Below are 22,127 nucleotides of genomic sequence, written 5' to 3'. Positions count from 1 at the left end.
AAGTCAAGGAGTATATGGCTTATACACACATCCTACGTACAGTCCATCCATGGAGGCAGGTACGGTTGGTGACCTAGCCGTCGCCGACTGATTCCGGCCAATTCCGGCGCCGCCTCGTGCTGCCGCTCATAGGTCTGGCTTCCTCTCGACCTCCGTACCCATTCCCCTCCACTGTCGGCCGATTCCGGCCACCCCCCCCACCTTGCAGTGGGAGTGCGGCAGTGCGCCAAAAACTTGAGCGGTGGCAGTGTCTTCCTGGACCTCTGACGCACAGCGGCTTGCAGCGGGAGCTGCGGCCCGACCTGTAGCGGTCGTCCTGTGCAGGAGTGGCAACCTGCAGTCAGCGGGCGGCTTTCAGTTTTGGTGACGACAGTGCCCTTCAGTGGGGAGCCTCCCTTGGCGCACAATGCACATCTCTGAATCCGTACGTGGTCGTTACTCAGCCATGCGGAAGTCAAGGAGTATATGGCTTATACACACATCCTACGTACAGTCCATCCATGGAGGCAGGTACGGTTGGTGACCTAGCCGTCGCCGACTGATTCCGGCCAATTCCGGCGCCGCCTCGTGCTGCCGCTCATAGGTCTGGCTTCCTCTCGACCTCCGTACCCATTCCCCTCCACTGTCGGCCGATTCCGGCCACCCCCCCACCTTGCAGTGGGAGTGCGGCAGTGCGCCAAAAACTTGAGCGGTGGCAGTGTCTTCCTGGACCTCTGACGCACAGTGGCTTGCAGCGGGAGCTGCGGCCCGACCTGTAGCGGTCGTCCTGTGCAGGAGTGGCAACCTGCAGTCAGCGGGCGGCTTTCAGTTTTGGTGACGACAGTGCCCTTCAGTGGGGAGCCTCCCTTGGCGCACAATGCACATCTCTGAATCCGTACGTGGTCGTTACTCAGCCATGCGGAAGTCAAGGAGTATATGGCTTATACACACATCCTACGTACAGTCCATCCATGGAGGCAGGTACGGTTGGTGACCTAGCCGTCGCCGACTGATTCCGGCCAATTCCGGCGCCGCCTCGTGCTGCCGCTCATAGGTCTGGCTTCCTCTCGACCTCCGTACCCATTCCCCTCCACTGTCGGCCGATTCCGGCCACCCCCCCCCCCCCCCCCCCCCACCTTGCAGTGGGAGTGCGGCAGTGCGCCAAAAACTTGAGCGGTGGCAGTGTCTTCCTGGACCTCTGACGCACAGCGGCTTGCAGCGGGAGCTGCGGCCCGACCTGTAGCGGTCGTCCTGTGCAGGAGTGGCAACCTGCAGTCAGCGGGCGGCTTTCAGTTTTGGTGACGGCAGTGCCCTTCAGTGGGGAGCCTCCCTTGGCGCACAATGCACATCTCTGAATCCGTACGTGGTCGTTACTCAGCCATGCGGAAGTCAAGGAGTATATGGCTTATACACACATCCTACGTACAGTCCATTCATGAAGGCAGGTACGGTTGGTGACCTAGCCGTCGCGTGGCCTCGTCGATCGATCGATCGCCAAAAAAGATGATGAAGGCACGGCGTGGTGATGGACAAGTGCGACGGAGGGTCGCTGAGGCGCATCGTCAACCCGAGGAAGCACCTCTTCTACCCCTCCACGGCCCACGCGCAGCAGCACCACCACATCCAGCAGCAGAAAAAGGCTAAGGGCATGACGGAGAAGGATGTCACGTCTGAGGCGGCGTCGGAGACAGCACGGAGGAGGAGAACTACAACGGAGTTTTGAAGCTGCCCGCCGCAAAACTCAGGTTCAACACTTGCCCACAACATCATGACCTTGGACTTGTTGCCTTTCTACGGCGGCACCGGCGGGGGCAGGGGCGAGGAAAGCATCCTCGGCGTCGACGGCAACGGCAAGGCCGTGCTCTGCGACGCCGACACCGGCATCATCGCCTCGACGTCTCCCTCTGCGTCACCCACTCCACCGATGCCACCGGCGACCCCGACCCACCACCACCATGCGAGTACATGGATTTCATAGATAGAGACAGGTGGGTGTGGCACTGGCGCACACTCCCCCCGCCGCACGGCAGAGGCGGTGGCTCCATCTCCGTCGAGTCCTAGGCGCTGCTCAACGGCCACGGCAGCGATGAGAAGGCCTCCAAGAGCAGCAGCACCATCTGCGTCTCATTCAACGACAAAATTCCTGTCGTGAACGGTCGGCACACACCTACTGCTTTGACACCGGCACCGGCAAGTACCGCGCTCTGCACGTCGTCCCCGAGCTCGGTGTTTGGCTTCCAGAAGACCGGCCTATCCGTACAACCACGCCGCTTCTGCGCCGTGGACGTCTCCGGCGCTACGAGGATGGACGGATCGGCCCCGGTGTTGCGACACGCGTGGGTTGACGTTGATCCACCACCGAGATGCATGCATGGGACCTGCAGCACTACAGCGCGGTGTACCTTGGAGATGGTAGGTTCTGTATCCACACAAGCTTCTTTTTTTTAACACCATCTTACATTAATTAACCAATGCGAAACTTACAATCGTTCGATACAAAATTTACCACACATGGCGGTACATCATTAACAAGAATACCATCAGATCGATTGTCAAAACTAAATTTTGCAATTAGATGAGCCACCACATTGGCAGATCGACTAATTTTAGCCATTTGAAAGTTGTTTATCAGCTTAGATAAGCTCAGATATCCACACAAGCTTCGACATCATGGTGACGGACGGATGGGGCAGTGGCGACGAGTCCGTCGATACTGTGGTCCTGCTCACCGGCGTCGAGGTGGTGCAAGAAGGATCGGGGCTCCAGATGGTCAAGCACAAGTCCATACGTCTAAACACCTGCATCGACTCTCTATCCTCTCTCTAAAACATAACATGGTATACTTGTCGGTGGCATCAACATATGCACGGCCTCTGCATACCATCATTTTATTAATTATATATTCTCAAGGACCTTACAAAAGTAGAACAACAATATGCCTGAATCCGTCATCTTGGCAACATCTGCCGCTACTCCTATTCGAATGATGAAGGGGTGTAAGTTGGGTCACATACCCAGACCTCTCACCTAAGCCTAACATCTAAAGCCGGAGGCCCCGACCGAGTCATCTGCTAGGTCTGGGGCTCAAACCGGTCCGACGCACTCACGTGTGCTGTCGCCGCCGTCTTCCGCTGGTCCATCTTCAGAGCACATTGAGGTGACAACCTTGGCAGGTCCTCCGCCATCGACGCCAACCGACGACCTCCACCTACGCGAGCCTTGCCAGGTCCTCCGCCATTGACGCCACCACGACTCCAGCCAACGACCTCCACCTACGCGAATCCATCTCCAAGCAACGGACGTAAATCCATGCTTGGATAGGGCCGCACCACCGCCATCTCTCACCACCCACAAGCCCCACCCAACCCCCAAGGTTCCCAAAGCGGCGCCTTCAAAAAGGGAACGGTGCCGTAAGTGCCGCCGCCGCCCAACAAAGTTAGGGCTTTCGCCCGGGAGACCAAGGGGAAGGTGGAGTGAGGAGATCAGTCCATACCGATGCCTCCAAGGAGGGGAATGGCGCCCTCAGGCGTCGTCGTTGGTTTCTGGACATGTTTCCATGAAATGTGGCAGTTTTTGGTTAAATACTCCATGGATACAGACAAGTGCATGTGGCACTGACGCCCGCTCAAGTATAAATTCATCATTGTCGTATCTTCATCGTGGCAATTTTAGCAATTCTTGTGTATTTAAAAATGGCACAAGGAGCAGAGAAATAACAAGAAAAACAACAATAGACGCAGATCACAGTTAGACCGATAAGAAGATGAATGAGACATTCTCAAATTGGAGAATGGTGAAATATTGATTAAATTATATGACAACTCATGATAAGCCTGCCACTTAGTTATGGGCCGGCTGGTCCGCAAAGCCATGTATGATATTCGTGGGTGGTGAGGCACCGAGAAGAGCATGCATGATCGCCTGGGTACTGTGTGGGTAGTCGATCGATCGCCGGAAAAATACAGCGGAGGATGGCTGAGCCGCATCATCAATTCACCCCAGGAAGCACCTCTTCTACCCACCACTGCCCAATGACCTAGCCGTCGCCTGGGTAGTCGATCGATCGCCGGAAAAGCCATGAAGGCACACGGCGGTTCTTGAACGTGCTGACGGACAAATACAGCGGAGGATGGATGAGCCGCATCGCCAACCCCAGGAAGCACCTCTTCTACCCCACCACGGCCCAAGCGCAGCAGCACCACATCCAACGACCGGAGAGAAGGAGGAGGACGAGAGCACGGCGGAGGACAACTACGACGGCCTCCTGCGGCTGCCCACACCCAAACTCAGGTTCAACACCTCCACTCACATGGGCGGCGGCGTCACCAACTTGGACTTCTTGTATTTCTTTACGGAGGGAGTAGTATATTTTCTGGTGGCATCATATGCATGCAGTTTAATTCGGAGCGCCAGCACCTCTTTTTATTGTTTTTTTTGCAATAATTATTTGTATGTTTGAAATTTGCGGGCTAATAATAACTGTATGAACTATGAACACCTCCTCGATATAAATTTATCATCGTACCTCCAACTTGACTTTTTTAGCAATTCAGGTATCTGTGTTATTAACACATTCCTCTAGTATTTGAATGACCCAAGGAGCAGAGATGTAGCAACAAAACACAACAATCGAAGCGGACCAAAATTAGTCAGATACCAAGAAGTAAGAGATATTCTCAAATTGCCGAATGATGAGATTTCAATTCTATTATATGGCAACTCTGTTTACAAAAAAATAAAAAAGCCGAGGCAGATTACATGGCAGACTGGGAATTTATTATATGGAATTTATATGCTGCAAATAGCGCAGCAACCTAAAATTATCTCTATGGCTGCCCAAAACAATGCGATTTTACCAACAGAAGTAAAATTACAGTATAATCATCAAAGGAAGTCAACCTTGTATGAACCGAGGAATGAATGTGTCGAGTACTTGTGCTACAGTTCCAATTTCTGGCTGCCCAACTGGCTGAGCATGATCGCCATGTCCATCCCCTGAGTCATCGTCGCCATAGCCAATTCATATGGGCATTTCTTGGAGAAGCCGACCTTCCCAGTCTTCTTCACTCTCCTCATGCAATTCTTGAACTTCTCGTGGCATTTGATACTCATCAGACCTGATCAATTTACATTTATGCAAAGGAGAAAAGAAAAAACATGAGATTGAGGATTCATAGTACAGATTGTCAGATAAACAAACGGCTTGGGCACCGCGAAAGCATCACATTTCGTTATGTTTCATGCATGCATGCATGTAACAGCGAGCCTGGTCAAGATTGACCTGGCAGGAGTCATCTGCGATTTGAAGGTAAAAAAAATGCCGACCATATGAAGTCCTTATGCAGTTTGTTGTTATATATATATATATGTTTCATGCATGCATTTCCAAGTAAAACTGAAGAAAACAAATGAAGCAACTGAATGATAGGAATGTGGGGAATGCACCGATTAATCTGTTCGGGGTCATCTGCTATTTCAAGGTGAAAAAAGTGCCACCGAAGTGAGGTCCTTGATGCAGTTCAGTAACTGCCAATCCATGCCACTCTTCAACTGTACCGATTCATTCAGACTAAATTGTTCAGTTGGTCATGGATTTATCATCAACCTGGTACAATTTACCACTCAGCAACAAATCAGCACAGACACTGCTTGTTTTTCAGATTGAACAGAGACCCTGTTTCATAGGAGTGAACTACTTGTATTCAAGGTATGGTAGTATGGTATTGCCATTACCAAATGATGAAGCAGGGTAGAGCTAGCAGCAACTGAATTCTGAAACTCTCTAGCCACTGCACCCATGCATGGCTGGCTCATCTTATCAATCGTGAGTGATATTTGAAATCCATGTCAAAACAATGCAGTGCAGGGGATTCAGATGCCATTGTTTCTGAAGCTAGGAATGTGGAGACGACACAAATCAATCTGGTGGGTGCCATCGGTCGTTTGAAGGTAAAAAAAAGTGTGACCCGTGTCAACAATTTGCCCCTTGAGCCGAAAAACCACTACATATCACCCAATCCACGCGGCTCTACGACGACAGTACATAACATTGGAGTTTGGAAGCGAAATTGCGGCTCTACGATCGACAGTACATAACACCGGAATTTAGAAGGGAAACTGCTGGAGGTCATAGCCATGAACTGACAAGAAACGGGTGACAGAAGATTGTAGAAGGGAAATATCGTAACTTGCTGGAGTGCGTTCAGGTGCGCATGCTAAAGAAGTGTGCAGTTTATCATTTAGTAGTAAATTAACCAGACACTAGAATTCATCAATGAGCAACAGATGGGCAAATGAAGATTCATATAGTTACTAACACGTGAACTACACATCCTCTGCATTGCCGCCACAAAATGAAAGAGCAGGGCAGAGCTAGCAGCAACTGAAGGCCTGAATTCTGAAAATCTCTCAGCAAAAGAGCAGAGTAGAGCTGGCTCATCTTATCATCAACAGAAACTCTGAATTCTGAATCTCTCTAGCCTTTGCATCCATGGCTGGCTTATATTATTAATCGTTACTACCATCTGAACTCACATGTCCTAACAGTGCAGTGGTTGTTCATGGCGGACTGGTTTGACCAATCCAGAATTCCGGTCCCCGTTGGTTCTGAAGCTGAGTCGGGGATATGCGTGTAGCTAGTCAATTAGTACCTTTGTTGTCGTCACAGTTTATCTAGTAAATTAGACACATAGTAGAATTTATCAGTGAGCAACAGATAGGCAAAAGAACATCAGTTCATATAGGCCCCTGCATTTCCATTACCAAAATGATAGAGCTGCAACCGAAACTCTGCACCATGGATCAATCATGGTGGGCTAGGTTGGCCGACCCAGACGCCATTGTTTGTGAAGCTAAGAAGGAGATGATGTACGCAGCAGGTACCTTTCTTGTGGACGCAGTGGCGGTTGTTTCTGAAGCTAGGTAGGGGACATGCATGTGGCTAGTCAATTAGTACCTTTATTATCGACAAAATTTATCTAGCAAATTAACCACAGACTAGAACTTACCACTGGGCAACAGATGGATAGAAAACATCGGTTCATATAGGTACTTGCAATGAAGATTCCGTACTAGAATCGTTAGATGTGCATCACGCAACAGCTGAAATTCTCTAGCCATTGCACTCGCGGCTCACCCATCCTGCTAATCTTGCGCACTTGAATTCACGGGTCCAAACAATGCAATGTGATGTAGTATGATTGTTCACGGTGAGCTGAGTTGACCGAATTAGAAAAGATGCTACTCTGTGTGAAGCCAGAGAGAGGGTGTTCTAGTGAATCAACAGAGACCCTTGTTCATTGTATCCTGAAACTGAAATTCCGAATTCTGAAACAAGATCAGGTCATATAGGCACTTGTGTGGTGGAGATTCTGTGTCGCAATCGTGAATCAAACTGCCATTACCAAATGACAGAGTAGAGTAGAGCTAGCAGCAACTGAAAAATCTGAATCCTGAAACTCTCTAGCAAGAGAGTAGAGCTGGCTCATCTTATCAATATTCAGTAGCATTTGAATTCCCAGTTCCAGACAATGCAGAGTGATATGGCATGGTTGTTCCAGATGCCTTTTTTTTTGGTTTCTGAAGCTAGAGGATGCAGAGTCAAGTACCTTTAATTTCGACGCACTTGTCGTGGTCGCGGCAGCAGGCGTCGAGGTCGTCGCAGGGGTCCTCCCCCTCGCACCCGCTCCACCCCACGCCGCACAACTTGCCCCACCGCTGCCACCCCATCCATCCATGGTCAGAGCATGCTCAGATCACAAAGATATCTACTGGATCAGGGGAGGCTCACAGTCGCAGTTGAGCGTCGCGCACGACCGGCTACACGGCGGCGGCGCCGGCTTTGACGCGCCCGCGGAGCCCCCGGCGAGCAGGAGGAGCACCACCAGCAGCACGGCCGTCGCCGTCGCCATCGCCATCGCCGGTTGGTGGTGGTGGAGGAGATTGTTCTTGGAGCCGCGGTGGTGGCGGGCCACGCCTGTCAGCCACTCTAGGAGAAAGTGTTCCCACCCAAAGCCCAAGCCCGCCCCGTCCCGTGCGCGCCCGCAAAGGTCAAACCTTTTTCCCCAAACCCCACCCACGCGCGCACCAGCCCCCACAATGGCGGCGGCGGCGATGGCGGCATCTCCGGCCACCGCGCCCTCCTCCTTCCCCTCCACCCGCGTCCACAAGCCCACTATCCTCTCCTTCCGCGTCTCGAGCAAGCTCAGAGCCACCGCCGCGGCGCCATCCGACCCGGCCCCGGCCTTCCGGTCCGTCACGGCGTTCGCGCCGGCGACGGTGGCCAACCTGGGCCCGGGCTTCGACTTCCTGGGCTGCGCGGTCGCCGACGCCTCGCTCTCCCTCGGCGACACCGTCACGGCCACCCTCGACCCCTCGCTGCCCGCCGGCACGGTCGCCATCTCCGGCATCACCTCCCCGTCCCGCCCGCGCCTCGCCGACCGCCTCTCCCGCGACCCGCTCCGCAACTGCGCGGGCATCGCCGCCGTGGCCGCGCTGCGGGCCCTCGGCGTCCGCTCGCACGGCGTCTCCCTCAGCCTCGCCAAGGGCCTGCCGCTCGGCTCCGGGCTCGGCTCCTCGGCCGCGTCGGCGGCCGCCGCCGCCAAGGCCGTCGACGCGCTCTTCGGGTCCCTGCTCCCCCGCGACGGCCTCGTGCTCGCCGGCCTCGAGTCCGAGAAGGCCGTCAGCGGCTTCCACGCCGACAACATCGCGCCGGCCATCCTCGGCGGGTTCGTGATGGTGCGGAGCTACGATCCCTTCTGCCTCGTGTCGCTGCCCTGCCCGCCGGCGCTCCGCCTCTGCTTCGTGCTCGTCACCCCGGACTTCGAGGCGCCGACGAGCAAGATGCGGGCCGCGCTGCCGAAGAACATTGCCATGGGTCACCACGTGCGCAACTCCAGCCAGGCCGCGTCGCTCGTCGCCGGCGTGCTGCAGGGCGACGCCGCCCTCATCGGCTCCGCGATGTCGTCCGACTTCATCGTCGAGCCCACCAGGGCGCCCCTGATACCTGGAATGGCCGCGGTGAAGGCCGCCGCTCTCGAAGCCGGAGCGCTGGGGTGCACCATCAGCGGAGCAGGCCCGACCGCAGTGGCTGTCATTGAGGGAGAGGAGAAGGGGGAGGAGATCGCCCGGAGGATGATCGACGCCTTCCTGTCGGTCGGCAAGCTGAAAGCGACCGCCACCGTTGCTCAACTCGACAGAGCGGGCGCCAGGGTCATCTCCACATCTGGATTGGAGTAGAAACTAGAGAGGTACCTTTCTTGTCTCTTTGTATCGATTGGAATTAGATTCTTCGTGATTCTTGTGTCATAAGTAGATGTTATTACTCGGTCCCAATTGTTTGTTAAGATTCTGATTGAGTGAAAGGAACATCGGAGGTCCATTTAATGTGAACTTGCAAACATATTATCAATCACTGTCTGTCTTGAACAGCAGCCTCACAGCAACATATCTATTTTTATCGTTCAAACTTTTTATGATTCCAAATACATGGGATCTTTAGCTTCTCGTATTTATCTTAGTGAACACTATGACATAGTCTTAGTGATACTTGGGGCTTTGTTGCAAGTTGTGTCCAGTCTAAGGAGGTGCTAGTGATCGGAGTAAAATTAGGGTGAATTAATCGTGTTCTCCACAGGGAAATGTGTACAAAAACTTTCAAATTTAGCAAAGCAGTAGAGTTTGAAGATTAGACACAGCACTAGTATCCAGCAATTTCTTATCATCAGTAATCAAGGACAGAAATTAAGAAAGAGAAAGTAACAAGACGAGTAGTAGCAAACAACAGATTACAGGAAGCAGCAGTGATTTTCAGAGGGAAGAACAGTTCAGAACTTAGTCTTACAGGTTGAAGGCTCGAATCCAAGAATAGAAGGGGCTTTGAACTTTGAAGGAGATCATGGGGATGGAGAGAGTTGGGGACAAACTCGATTCAGATCTCACCGACGCACATCGTCCTCTCCTTGCCGCCTTCCCTCCCTCTTTTCTCTCGTTCTGCCCCATCTGTCTAGCTGTCGTCCAATTGCCTTATTCTTTGTCCTCCTGATCTGATCTCTCCCCCCGTTCTTTTTCCCGTTTAGTCCCTCAAATACTTGGCTTAACGCGCAAGATGTTCCCTCATTCTTTCATTTGCACCGTTGCTCCTTTTCTTGGACTGTAAACAGGTCCAGTTTCTCAAGTGCTTGGTTTTTGATGGTTTTTTTGCGCCTTTTCGCTCAAACCTACAAAAAACAGAGTAGCACTGTAACATATTGTTTGTGGCATTTTGTATGCAACATTTCAAGTTTCCAGAGGATAAACATGCCGAAATTCAAATAAAAAGAAGAAGAATTCTGTGAAAATGACAACAATATATAGAGAGATCAGCTAGTTTTGATACTGCAGTTCTGCTTCGCTATCATGTATCAAATGCTGATTTCGATGTGCAACAGAATCTATTATGAGCTAACATCAGCTAACAATAGCTTGAGCTTTTATGCTTGTTGGTACAGCATTCACATGTGTGCAACACAATAATGGTACTTACACTAGGATCACTTTAGCGTTTTAGTGATTGGATGTGTCATCGAGGAGCTATTGCTGAAAGATGACCAGTTGTCCACACATGTTTGCTCACTGTTGGTGATGTTGCCTATAATGAAACCTAAAATGGTTTAGATACAAAAGGTTAGCCTTTGGGAGTACATTTTTGGACATTTACATTTCGAGTTATTCTGTGGAAACTTGTCTATTCATCCTGTCTATTGTTCATCATTACACGATTAGGATAGCTCCCTAATGGAACGCGTGGCCTTTGATCAATAATGAATCTTTTTTGTCTCTCTCTCTCTCTCTCTTGGAGAGGATATATTCCTTTGCTTATAATGACACCAAAAATGGTTTAGCTACAAAAGGTTAGCCTTTGGGAGTACATTTATAGGATATTTACATGTCAAGTTATTCCGTGGACAGTTGTCTATTCATCATGTCCATTGTTCATCATTATTCGTGGCTTTTGACGAATAACGAATTTATTGTCTCTCTGTTCGAGAGGATATCATTTCCGACTCATGTGAAATATCTTCTTATGCCCTGTTTCTTTTGTCTGCAGATTCCGGAGCTCCTGTTCCCATTTGTGTGTCGGCCTGACGGTGTGTACTAGCCCCTCCCCTGAGTTGTGTTCTCCAAGTAGTAGTAAACTGCTGGGCCTTTGAAGCCCCATTGGTCGCAATAAGCTGGTGTGATGTAGTCGAATAGAGCGCCATTCGGCATGGTCATTGGCAGAACAACAATGTGTGCCCAATCTTGGCTTGTTGTAATTTGGGCTTGTTTCTCACTCTGGATGAATAAAAATGCAGTTGATTTGAGGTACATCCTGACCAATATCTGTCCATTTCTTGGGTGTTGCTGAACATAATATCTGTCTGAAGCTCACTTGAATAAATACAGTACTACTACTTATACATGTATATTTATAGCAATCAATCAAAATTGATGAAGCACTAGCAATATACTAGCAAAGCCTATACTGTACTCCCTCCGTCCCAAAATAAGTGTCTCAACTTTGTACTAACTTTAGTACAAAGTTGTATTAAGGTTGAAACACTTATTTTGGGACGGAGGAATCTTATATACACATACTAGCAATATACTAGGCGGGGGCGAGGATGGACATGAAGACGGTGGACCAGGCGGTGAGGGCGAGGGCGGCGACGAGGTAGGTCCAGAGGAAGACGACGGAGCACTCCTCCTGGGCCACGTCGTAGAGCTGCGCCATGGTGCCGATGCTCATCGCGGGCGGCAGCGCGAACTGGAGCATCAGCACGTACTGGTACATTGGGTCGGGCGGCAGGAAGCCGAGCTCCCTCGCCGTCCTCACCACCGCCACCCCGACCACCGGCAGGATCACATAGCGCACACAGACGATGGCCGCGATCACCCACCGCGACATCGTCGTCTTCCGCAAGCCTGTGAAGTCCATTTTTCAGTTTCAGATGGTCACGCCAAAGAGGCAAACACCTGGGAGGCACTTTACTGACAGAGATAGATTCAGACATTCAGGTCTAGTAATAAGAGAGGTTCATTTTTACCTTTGGTGAGGTTTCCTCCGAGGATGAGGGTGACACAGGGGATGGTGCCATCTCTGCACCAAACAATGGCACCAATTTTCAGTTAAAAATGCACTGTAAACTGAACTGAAGGGGAGATGCACTGTTTGCAACTTTGCATCTGCATATTACCCAAGCAGCTTGAGGGAGTCCTGGACGACTCGCAGCGGAGCGCCATCGCCGACGAAGGTGGATCTCAGCCACGGCACCGTGCCGACGGTGAAGCCTAGAACCTGCCATGTCAGCCAACAAGTAGCAACTCATTTCAGCTGCTCTGCTTGATCTGCTCATGGACCACATTTCTTCTTCTTCTGAAGAAGAAGAAGAAGAAGAAGAAGAAGAAGAAGAAGAAGAAGAAGACACATTTCTTCTTCTTCGGAAGAAGAAGAAGAAGAAGAAGAAGAAGAAGAAGAAGAAGAAGAAGAAGAAGAAGACACCGAGCGAGCAGCATAGTGATGTTCTAACTAACTTACCGCCCCGACTGTCGGGGGCGCCATGAGCTCCTCGACGATCTGGTGCGCGCCCTGCTTCAGCTGCGCCCACAGGCTGCCGCCGCTCGTCATCTTACCGCTGGAACGGTGATGGTGGTGGCTAGACAGCAACGGTCCCATGAGTGACTGACAAATTTGAATCAAATTCAGAGATGGCCATCCTTCCTGACTAACACAACACCCCGTGTTCATCTGAAACACTGCTTACGGTTTGGTTTTGATGCGAGGAAGACGGCGACGACGGCACCGAGACAAGCCCGTCCTCCTCGCCGTCGCCATCATTCCAGCTGGGCTGCTCCTCGTCCCCTTCTTCCTCGTCTGGCCTGACGCTGACAGCGACAGCGACATCGACAGTGTCCTTCTTGGCATGGTCATGAGCTTCAGCAGCAGCGGCCTCCTGGTCGGCGGCCATCCTCTGGCATACCTCGCTGGACCTCTTCATGACGCTGTAGGTGTGCGTCCAGATGTAGAGCCCCCCGAGCGCCATGGAGAAGGAGGCGTAGGAGAGGCCGCGGCCGGTGCAGTCGCCTCCGAAGGGGTTGCCGTCCTCGCGGCAGACCGCGGGGATGACGATGAGGAGCAGGTTGCCGAAGTTGGCGGCGGAGCAGGACGCGACGACAAGCCCACGGAGGTGCGGCGGCGGCCTGAGGATGAGCACGGCCAGCCACCCCAGGACCCCGCCGGTGAAGAAGATGATGCCAATGTTCACCGGCATGAACCACCAGGAGAGGGCGTCCTGGAGCGTGACGGTGGAGGCGAGGCTGGCGAGCAGCAGCGCCGGGGTGAAAACGGCGTAGACGACGCGGTTGATGTCGGCGCGGGCGGAGGGGGGCAGGAGGCCGCAGCGCGGGGAGGCGAGGTAGGCGCCGAGGAGCGCGAGGAGGAGCACCTCCACCACCGGCGTCGACGCCACCGCCAGCAGCGACACGAACCCCATGGTTCCACCTCCGTCGGTCGATCGGCGAGGGAGCGAGTGAGTGCATCCTGACCATTTATAGTGGTAGAATGGATGCCACGTCCTCATCATTCATGGGCCGAATTGTGTGCTGGATGAAGATGGCCACCGGCGGCGATGATGGTGATGGTGTGGTTGTTGGCGCCATAATCAGATTCAGATCGGCCAACCATGCCCCAATGATTCGACCCATGCATGCGCGCGGGAGACATTCACGTACGTGCTACTACTGTGCGCCATATGCACGATGTGTACCGCTGCTTAAAAGGGTCACAAAAGGCATATTGTTGGATGGTTACGAGGGTAGTGGCTGATCAAACCCCAGGGTTAACGCTTTGTTGTGTTATTATAAAGTTGGAATATTCTTTGAGGGGGAAACTATGTTCCCGCCAATAGCAAGACACTCGTAAGAGTAGGATGTGCGTGTGTGTTCATAGAATGAGTATATGTATGTGTTTATGAGCATCTGCATTTCTACTGTCTTTTTAAGAAAATATGGCGTGAAAACTTTTATCTGTAATCGTTGATGCACCGATTTAATTTTTCTTGTTTGAATGGTAGAGGAGAGGGGTAAAACTGTCCACTTAAAAATTTGATTGCACCATGGTAGGTACACACGGTAAAGGGCATATGCGTACTCAAGATGCAGAGATTACAAAGGGTTGGCGAAAGCCCGGGGTATACACAAGGCACGAAGCAAGATGAAGATGGAAAGACAGGGAGCCTGGGAGATCTGCGACAACCCCCATAAAAGCCAACACCAAAGCCTCAAAAAGCCTAAGCCAGAAAAGGAGCTGCACCAAGAACACGAGGACGAATGATTCTGCTGGTTCAGTTTGGCCATTGTATTCACCAAGTATGAAGTTATGGTCACTGTATTCACTAAACCGGATCATAGTACGATGACTCATACCTTTTCGGCTCATATCTCGCACATGTGGATGTATTGGACCCAAAAAGCCCTTTTACTCACCATCTGGACATGACATGTGGACTTTCTTAATGAAGCTACCAGCCGGCAGCCGGCCAAGCGAATTTGCACATTCCCCCATGCTCGATCAAGACGGCTCGCCCTCTCACACATTTTGCATCAGTGTCTCCGAGCAGAAGGAAAGAAGACAGGTGAGGCGATCAAGGAGGTGATTGGGTAGAGTATCATCACCACCGACAGTGTGCAGGTTCATTGACGATTTGAACCATGGCGCCTCATCGCCGAGCTGAAGGTGCGACTCGCCCCTGTCTATGGTAAGCCTCCTTTGAAAACCTCTGTGACGCTTCTGACTAAAACACATGATTTGCGGTCAATTAGGTTGATGTGCACTCGTATTTGTCTTTAGATTCTAATACCATTTGTGGATCTTTCGTCCTATCAAACTCAAGATCTTCGGATGGCTACTCTTCAATGATCGGATTAACCCTCTTCTGCCTCCCTTGATGCGGTGCTCCTTCCGAGGATGTCGTGCATATTTTCAGCCAATGCCCTCGTGTGGAACGGGTTTGGATGCCCACCACCCGCTCAATCGACCTCATTTAGGATGTTCACAATCCGACCAGCCTCAACAAAGACCTCTTGAACTCGGTTCCTCTTTCCATCTCTTGGTAATTTGGAACTCTTGGAATGCCCATGTCTTCCGCAACGAGGACCACTCCACCGCCACAACCATAATTAGGAATATCGTAGCAGAGTTTACTATTTGGATTTGTAGAATTTTCCCTCTAAAAAGGATGCTGCCATGCATGGCATGGCGACTATACCTGTCCTCACGCACTATCGCAACTCTTGTAACGTCATGGATCTCGATAGTATGGCTGATCAGGTGCACACCAAGGTTTTGGTTACCGAATGAGGCAATTTTACCGAGGGGGACTGGTAAATGTGGTTATCACGGTTATCGAGAAATACCAAGAATATTTCAAGCGAATTTTGTAGTTGAATTTTGAATTCAAATAAGTGAATGAACGAATATTCGAACAAAAGACCTCCCAAAACAGGAACTAGGTTGCTACCAACACGCCAGAACCAACTCTCATGGCATTAATTAGATCCTATGTATTTTACAGTAAATCGAGTGTTCAAATTCAAAAAATTAAAAAAAATGGTATTTTTTGCTCAGTATGGCGATTTATCGAGGGGCACGGAAATACGCGGTAACCATAGGGAATCTTAAAATTTCGACCGGTAACCAAAACAGTGGTGCACACCACGCAGTACCGCTGGTGTGCTAGCTAGAGGCGTAACAGAGATAGAGAGTGGTCATGAATTCACTGTCCATCAATCATCAATTGATCTCATGACAGCACAGTACAAACCAACGCCATGGTCGGCCGATCACCCCTCAATTGGTTAATTGACCATTGCATGCTGTCTCGATCCATTACTCCAACCCAACTGTATCATCAATAGAATCTGTGTAATTAATTAGTTAACTCCCTACTCGTGCAACACGACTCGACCCAGAAGAAAGTGAAAGGATACCAAAAACGACCAAATTATTTCCCGACTGATATATATATACCTCCATCCTAAATTATTTGTCTTAAATTTATCAGACGGATGTACCTAACATTAAAACGTATCTAGATACATTTATATTGAGATAAATCTAAACAGTTAAGTCAAGATGGAGGGAGTATAAACATACTATATAGCTAGCTAGCTAGTGAGCTGAAAATGACCAATTGTCCACGGACGATCTTGGAAATAATAATATGTGTTTGTTTCCACGCAACAAGGTGGCAATGAGCTAGGTGGTCAATGGACCTGGATATGTTTTTTTTTACTTTTGGTGTTCTTTATATCACCTTGGCAGTTAGTAATGAATAGGTCGAAAATTTTGTCAAAAAAAAAAAACAAGGTGGCAACGAGCTTGAGGTCCATATATAGTGGTGGTGATCGGTGGGCTGGCCGATCTCATGCACGTGTGTACAATTAATAATTGCACCTCCACGTTCCACTTCCACCGGATCTCTACATTGATGGCGATGACAAGGCTAGGTAGTTAGCCCGTAGTAATAGGCAACAGTTGCAGAACCGCATATGCAGTAGCTACCTAGCTTAGCTTCGTATAATTTCTGTTCATGATTGCATCACGATCCATCTGTGGGTTGGTTAATTTGTTGCTGCGTCATTGCTAATTCGTGGCCAGAACTAGAGAGTAGATGAAAATCATGCAAGAGCACCCTAAACGCGACTGTAAGGACGCAAGCCAATCAAAGAGTGGGTTTGTTAATGGTTGTTAATGATATTACATGCTGCACATAGATAATGTACCTAGACTCCTGTAGAGTAATAGCGGTTTTTCCTCCATGCACAGGATATTCCATGCGTGCATGATAGAGGCAAAGGTGTCCCGATATTTCAATGAGATGGTGGCTATCGTTTTCGGTGGGAGTCGACCTTGACGATCCGACTACGAACGTGCGACACGTCGCGCCTTAGCAATCGCTAAACCAACTTCTGAGGGTTATTGACCATGCCGGAGCACGATCAACCTGACCACGAGGGTCTGTGTTCCTGCAAGTAAACGAAGAACAAGCAAGAAACTGAGATTGCAATCTGGATATTGCGAATATAAGATGAAAGCTTTATTGATCAAGGTGGGGTTCTGTGACGTCTTGGTCTGGTCGTTGGACACAAACAAAGTACGAGAAGTTGCAGCTATGGTAAACTTTTAATCTAAACAAAACCCAAAGTCTAAACGACGCCCTAAGGGCTGTATATATGGAGGAAGAGGGGGGGAATTTCATGGCCCTTGAGGGTGGGGTCCGAAACCAACCCGAACTCTTGTTTCCCCACACATACGGACTCTAAAAATAGCCTATACTTAAGTATTTCGAAATTACATGGGCCTGGCCCATTAATAAGGTGACGCAGCACCTAGAATAGCCTATGGACGAATATTATGAAGTGGCATCTTGTATATTTCGTCCAATGCTTCATGCACTCCTTATGGCGGCTTTAAAGTCCTGAAATCATCACTTGTAACTCCGTTCTTGATCCCCTTGCGCATGCCATCAACTCCATGCGTGTTCTTGCTCCAATGTTCATCCTTCTCCAAGCTAGGCCCTTCATTTGTAAGCAAAACAAATGTATCCAATTTAGGCAGCATCATAATCTCATGAACATTAGAATCGTTACCAAGAAACGAAAGTACCTGGTAATTTAATTGGCGTGCGCGAGCTCTAGTAATTGGTCTAGTATATGTAACAGTAGGGGCTGTGGGTGTAACAATGGTATTGATGTCCTCATCATCCTCCCCTTCTTGAAATGAAGTCGTCCTCGACGGAAGCTCATCTTCCTCACCCAAATAAGGCTTCAAATCTGCAATGTTAAAAGTGGGACTAACCCCAAAATCTGCAGGTAGCTCAAGTTTATATGCATTATCATTTATTTTCTCTAACACCTTAAAAGGACCATCAGCACGTGGCATTAGTTTTGATTTGCGCAGATTAGGAAATCTATCTTTACGCAAATGTAACCAAACAAGATCACCAGGTGCAAACACAACATGTTTTCTACCCTTATCTCCAGCAAATTTATATTTAGCATTCATACGCTCAATGTTTTCGTTAGTTAACTCATGCATTTTTAAAATCAATTCAGAACGTTCTTTAGCATCAAAATTAACCTTCTCCGAAGATGGAAGAGGCAACAAATCAATAGGTGCACGAGGTAGGAAACCATACACAATTTCAAAAGGGCACATCTTAGTAGTAGAATGCAATGAACGATTATAAGCAAATTCAATATGAGGCAAGCATTCTTCCCACATTTTCTTGTTATTCTTCAAAACAGCCCTAAGCATAATAGGCAATGTTCTATTGACTACTTCAGTTTGTCCATCAGTTTGGGGGTGACAAGTAGTACTAAAAAGCAGCTTAGTCCCCAACTTAGCCCATAAACATCTCCAAAAGTGGTTAAGAAATTTAGTATCACGATCTGAAACAATAGTATTTGGCACACCATGTAAGCGAATAATTTCACGAAAGAACAAATCAGCAACATTAACAGCATCATCGCTTTTATGACATGGTATAAAGTGTGCCATTTTCGAGAACCTATCCACGACAACAAATATGCTATCCCTCCCCTTCTTTATTCTAGGTAAACCTAAAACAAAGTCCATAGATATATCCTCCCAAGGAACACTAGGTACAGGCAAAGGCATATATAAACCATGAGGATTGAGTCGTGACTTAGCTCTTTGACATGTAGTGCAGCGAGCAACAAAACGCTCAACATCCCGTCTCATCTTTGGCCAAAAGAAATGTGTAGCGAGTATATCCTCCGTCTTCTTGACGCCAAAGTGTCCCATTAATCCTCCTCCATGCGCCTCCTGCAATAACAAAAGACGAACGGAGCTAGCTGGAATGCATAGCTTGTTAGCACGAAACACAAATCCATCGTTAAGAACGAACTTGTTCCAAGTTCTCCCTTCCTTACAATTCTGCAATACATCTTTAAATTCAGCATCATGAACATATTGATCTTTGATGGTCTCCAGACCAAATATTTTAAAGTCAAGTTGTGAAAGCATAGTATAACGACGAGACAAGGCATCAGCAATAACATTTTCTTTACCCTTCTTGTGTTTAATGACATAAGGGAAAGTCTCAATGAATTCAACCCATTTAGCATGTCTACGGTTCAGTTTTGCTTGACTTTTAATGTGTTTCAAAGATTCATGATCAGAATGTATAACAAATTCCTTGGGCCATAAATAATGTTGCCATGTTTCTAAGGTCCGAACAAGAGCATATAATTCTTTATCATAAGTAGAATAGTTCAGACTAGGCCCACTCAATTTTTCAGAAAAGTACGCAACAGGTTTTCCATCTTGTAATAACACACCTCCTAATCCAATTCCACTAGCATCACATTCAAGCTCAAAAGTCTTATTGAAATTAGGAAGTTGGAGTAAAGGAGCATGTGTCAACTTATCTTTCAATACCGTGAAGGCTTCTTCCTGTGCGGTACCCCAAACAAAAGGCACATCCTTTTTTGTAAGCTCGTTGAGAGGTGCAGCAATGGTGCTGAAATCTCTCACAAAACGCCTATAGAAACCAGCGAGGCCAAGGAAACTCCTCACTTGTGTGACCGTTTTGGGCTGCGGCCAACTCTCAATAGCTTCAATCTTGGCTTTATCAACTTCAATTCCCTGTGGAGTAACAACATAGCCAAGAAAAGATACTCGGTCGGTGCAAAAGGTGCACTTTCCAAGGTTACCAAACAAACGTGCATCACGTAGAGCAATAAAAACAGCACGTAAATGTTTCAAATGTTCCTCCAAAGATTTGCTATAAATCAATATGTCATCAAAGTAAACTACCACAAATCGTCCAATGAAAACACGTAAAACTTCGTTTATTAACCTCATGAAAGTACTAGGTGCATTAGTTAACCCAAAAGGCATGACTAACCACTCATATAATCCAAACTTAGTTTTAAATGTTGTTTTCCATTCATCTCCCAATTTCATACGAATTTGATGGTATCCACTACGCAAATCAACTTTGGAGAATATTGTAGAGCCACTCAATTCATCAAGCATATCATCTAGCCTAGGAATAGGATGATGATAACGAATAGTAATATTATTAATGTCTCTACAATCAACGCACATACGCGACGTACCATCCTTTTTCGGCACTAAAATGATAGGAACATCACAAGGACTAAGGGATTCGCGTATATAACCTTTGTCGAGTAGTTCTTGTACTTGACGCATAATCTTCTTCGTCTCCTCTGGATTGGTACGGTATGGTGCACGGTTGGGTAATGATGCACCAGGAATTAAGTCAATTTGATGCTCAATCCCGCGAATAGGTGGTAATCCCGGTGGCACGTCTTGTGGAAAGACGTCAGCGAACTCCTGCAAAATGTTAGTGACAGCAGGAGGCAAAGAGGAAGGCACGTCCTCGAATGAAAATAATGCCTCTTTGCACACAAAAGCATAGCAAACAGATTTGCTAAAATCTAGATCATCAATATCAGATTTGGTGGCAAGTAAACATGCACTTTTCAATTTAATTTCAGAAGCAACACTAGATTGTTTGTTATTATTAGGCTGCATTTGTTGCTCAAATTCTTTTGCCACAATCTGATTTTCACTCTTATTTTTCTCCTGTTTTGCTTTATTAGCTCTATTAATATCATCTTTCAAAATGGAATCAGGAGTCATAGGAAGCAAAGTAATATTTTTATCCTTATGAACAAGAGTATACTGATTGTTTCTACCATGGTGAATAGAATTTTTATCAAATTGCCATGGTCTACCAAGTAATAAGGAACATGCTTGCATAGGTACCACATCACAATCAACATAATCAGCATATATAGAGATACTAAAATGCACAGGAACAGTACGTGTTACCTTAACCTTGCCGCTGTTGTTGAACCATTGGATGTGGTAAGGATGTGGATGTGGTCTTGTGGTGAGAGATAGCTTCTCCACCATCTCCATGCTAGTCAAGTTGTTGCAACTCCCTCCATCTATAATCACGCGAACAGAACGTTCCTTCACAACTCCCTTTGTATGGAACAAATTATGCCTCTGATTTTGCTCAGCTTGTGTAACCTGCACACTCAAAACACGTTGAGCAACTAAACATTCATACCTGTCAGCATCTTCAGGAGCCATGTATTGCGTGTCATGATCAGAATCGTCTCCACCGTGTTCGTCACGTGTAATAAGAGCCAAAGTCTCCTCATCATAGTCACTAGCGGACTCATACCCACCATCCTCAGTAACAATCATCACACGCTTAGATGGGCATTCTCTCGCATAATGACCTCCACCCTTGCAACGTCGACAAATAATATCATGTGTTTGCCCTGTTGATGCCATGGATGAAGAAGAGCTCTTTGCAGGCCCAGACGGTGTGCTCTTGGCAGATAGTGGTGATTGTGCCTGCTTTATTGTATCACGGTTGGAGGTGGCAGTCGACGGAGGCGCCGTGTAGCAGAACGTGTGGAAGTAGATGATGCACGTGGTGTCCATGATGAAGGTCGACCTGCAGAAAAGTTAGTCCGCGCCAATGCCTGTCGATCCTGCACTTCACGTTCAGCTTTACAAGCAAGATAGAATAAACGAGTGATATTAGTATACTCCTTATACTCTAGAATGGTCTGAATCTCTCTATTTAATCCACCCATAAAACGTGCAAGCATAGCTTCATTCTCCTCAACAATACCACATCTAATCATGCCACCACCCGCAATGGTGCACTATCGCGATGAGGCCATTGGCTTAGCAGTCACAATGACGTGGAGCAGGCACCTGCTTGTAAAGCTCGTAATGTGGCATCATGGGCAGCGTCGCGCCCGAGTGCGGTCGCTGGCAAATTCTGAACTCATGCGCCGAAGTGCCCTTTAGAAACACTCATCAACTAATGTTTTCGATACAACATGCACATCTTCGCAAATCCTAAAAGCAAACGTGCAAGCAACAAGATCCCATAGTAGATATACAGTAAATACAGAAAAAGGATAACTTGCTTTTTCTGAATTACCACAAACCTCAAGAAATTCGATAGTATCTCAGAATTTTCTTAGAGGCGACAAATGAGACCTGTAAATCATCAATATGTGACATGTGGTGCTTCAACTATACTAACACG

The 22,127-nt window shown here is 48.3% G+C and overlaps 3 protein-coding genes across 4 annotated transcripts; 1 reads left to right on the top strand and 2 right to left on the bottom strand.

The window, feature by feature from the left end:
* Window positions 1-4,643: 4,643 nt before the first annotated feature.
* Window positions 4,644-10,504, bottom strand: LOC125528796 (putative phospholipase A2 homolog 1). Of its 2 annotated transcripts, XM_087529351.1 has the most exons (3): window positions 7,769-7,895; window positions 7,587-7,727; window positions 4,644-5,096 (listed from the first exon to the last, which is right to left on the bottom strand). In XM_087529351.1, exons 1-3 carry the CDS (start codon window positions 7,893-7,895, stop codon window positions 4,918-4,920), a joined length of 447 nt encoding a protein of 148 aa, XP_087385477.1. In that variant the 3' UTR covers window positions 4,644-4,917. The 2 variants fall into 2 exon arrangements, 1 of the variants encoding a protein (XP_087385477.1); XR_015609169.1 differs by lacking the exons at window positions 7,587-7,727; window positions 7,769-7,895 and adding an exon at window positions 9,821-10,504 and having other exon boundaries at window positions 4,964-5,096.
* On the top strand, window positions 7,929-11,325 carry LOC147967224 (homoserine kinase-like). Its single transcript, XM_087529348.1, has 2 exons — window positions 7,929-9,227; window positions 11,066-11,325. The coding sequence occupies exon 1, from the start codon at window positions 8,077-8,079 to the stop codon at window positions 9,214-9,216; it is 1,140 nt and encodes a 379-aa protein (XP_087385474.1). The 5' UTR covers window positions 7,929-8,076; the 3' UTR covers window positions 9,217-9,227; window positions 11,066-11,325.
* A 5-nt stretch (window positions 11,326-11,330) lies between these two features.
* On the bottom strand, window positions 11,331-13,721 carry LOC147967223 (protein PIN-LIKES 7-like). Its single transcript, XM_087529349.1, has 5 exons — window positions 12,762-13,721; window positions 12,536-12,679; window positions 12,195-12,295; window positions 12,045-12,097; window positions 11,331-11,922 (listed from the first exon to the last, which is right to left on the bottom strand). The coding sequence occupies exons 1-5, from the start codon at window positions 13,578-13,580 to the stop codon at window positions 11,606-11,608; spliced, it is 1,434 nt and encodes a 477-aa protein (XP_087385475.1). The 5' UTR covers window positions 13,581-13,721; the 3' UTR covers window positions 11,331-11,605.
* Between the last annotated feature and the right edge of the window lie 8,406 nt (window positions 13,722-22,127).

Source organism: Triticum urartu, chromosome 6A (genome assembly GCF_056163025.1).
Source record: "Triticum urartu cultivar PI428250 chromosome 6A, HENAU_Tu73, whole genome shotgun sequence".
Taxonomy (NCBI): domain Eukaryota; kingdom Viridiplantae; phylum Streptophyta; class Magnoliopsida; order Poales; family Poaceae; genus Triticum; species Triticum urartu.
This window is presented reverse-complemented; position numbering and strand designations above follow the sequence as displayed.

Bases quoted from the DNA above. Each gene is read 5' to 3' on its own strand.
- LOC125528796 (XM_087529351.1), bottom strand. From the start codon at position 7,895: ATGGCGATGGCGACGGCGACGGCCGTGCTGCTGGTGGTGCTCCTCCTG. The intron at 7,728-7,768 runs GTGAGCCTCCCC...TTGTGATCTGAG, and splicing joins CGCGACGCTCAACTGCGACT to CATGCTCTGACCATGGATGG. The intron at 5,097-7,586 runs GTACTTGACTCT...TAAATTGATCAG, and splicing joins CAAGTGCGTCGAAATTAAAG to GTCTGATGAGTATCAAATGC.
- LOC147967224 (XM_087529348.1), top strand. From the start codon at position 8,077: ATGGCGGCGGCGGCGATGGCGGCATCTCCGGCCACCGCGCCCTCCTCC.
- LOC147967223 (XM_087529349.1), bottom strand. From the start codon at position 13,580: ATGATGAGGACGTGGCATCCATTCTACCACTATAAATGGTCAGGATGC. The intron at 12,098-12,194 runs GTAATATGCAGA...TGTTTGGTGCAG, and splicing joins GACTCCCTCAAGCTGCTTGG to AGATGGCACCATCCCCTGTG. The intron at 11,923-12,044 runs GTAAAAATGAAC...TGGACTTCACAG, and splicing joins CGGAGGAAACCTCACCAAAG to GCTTGCGGAAGACGACGATG.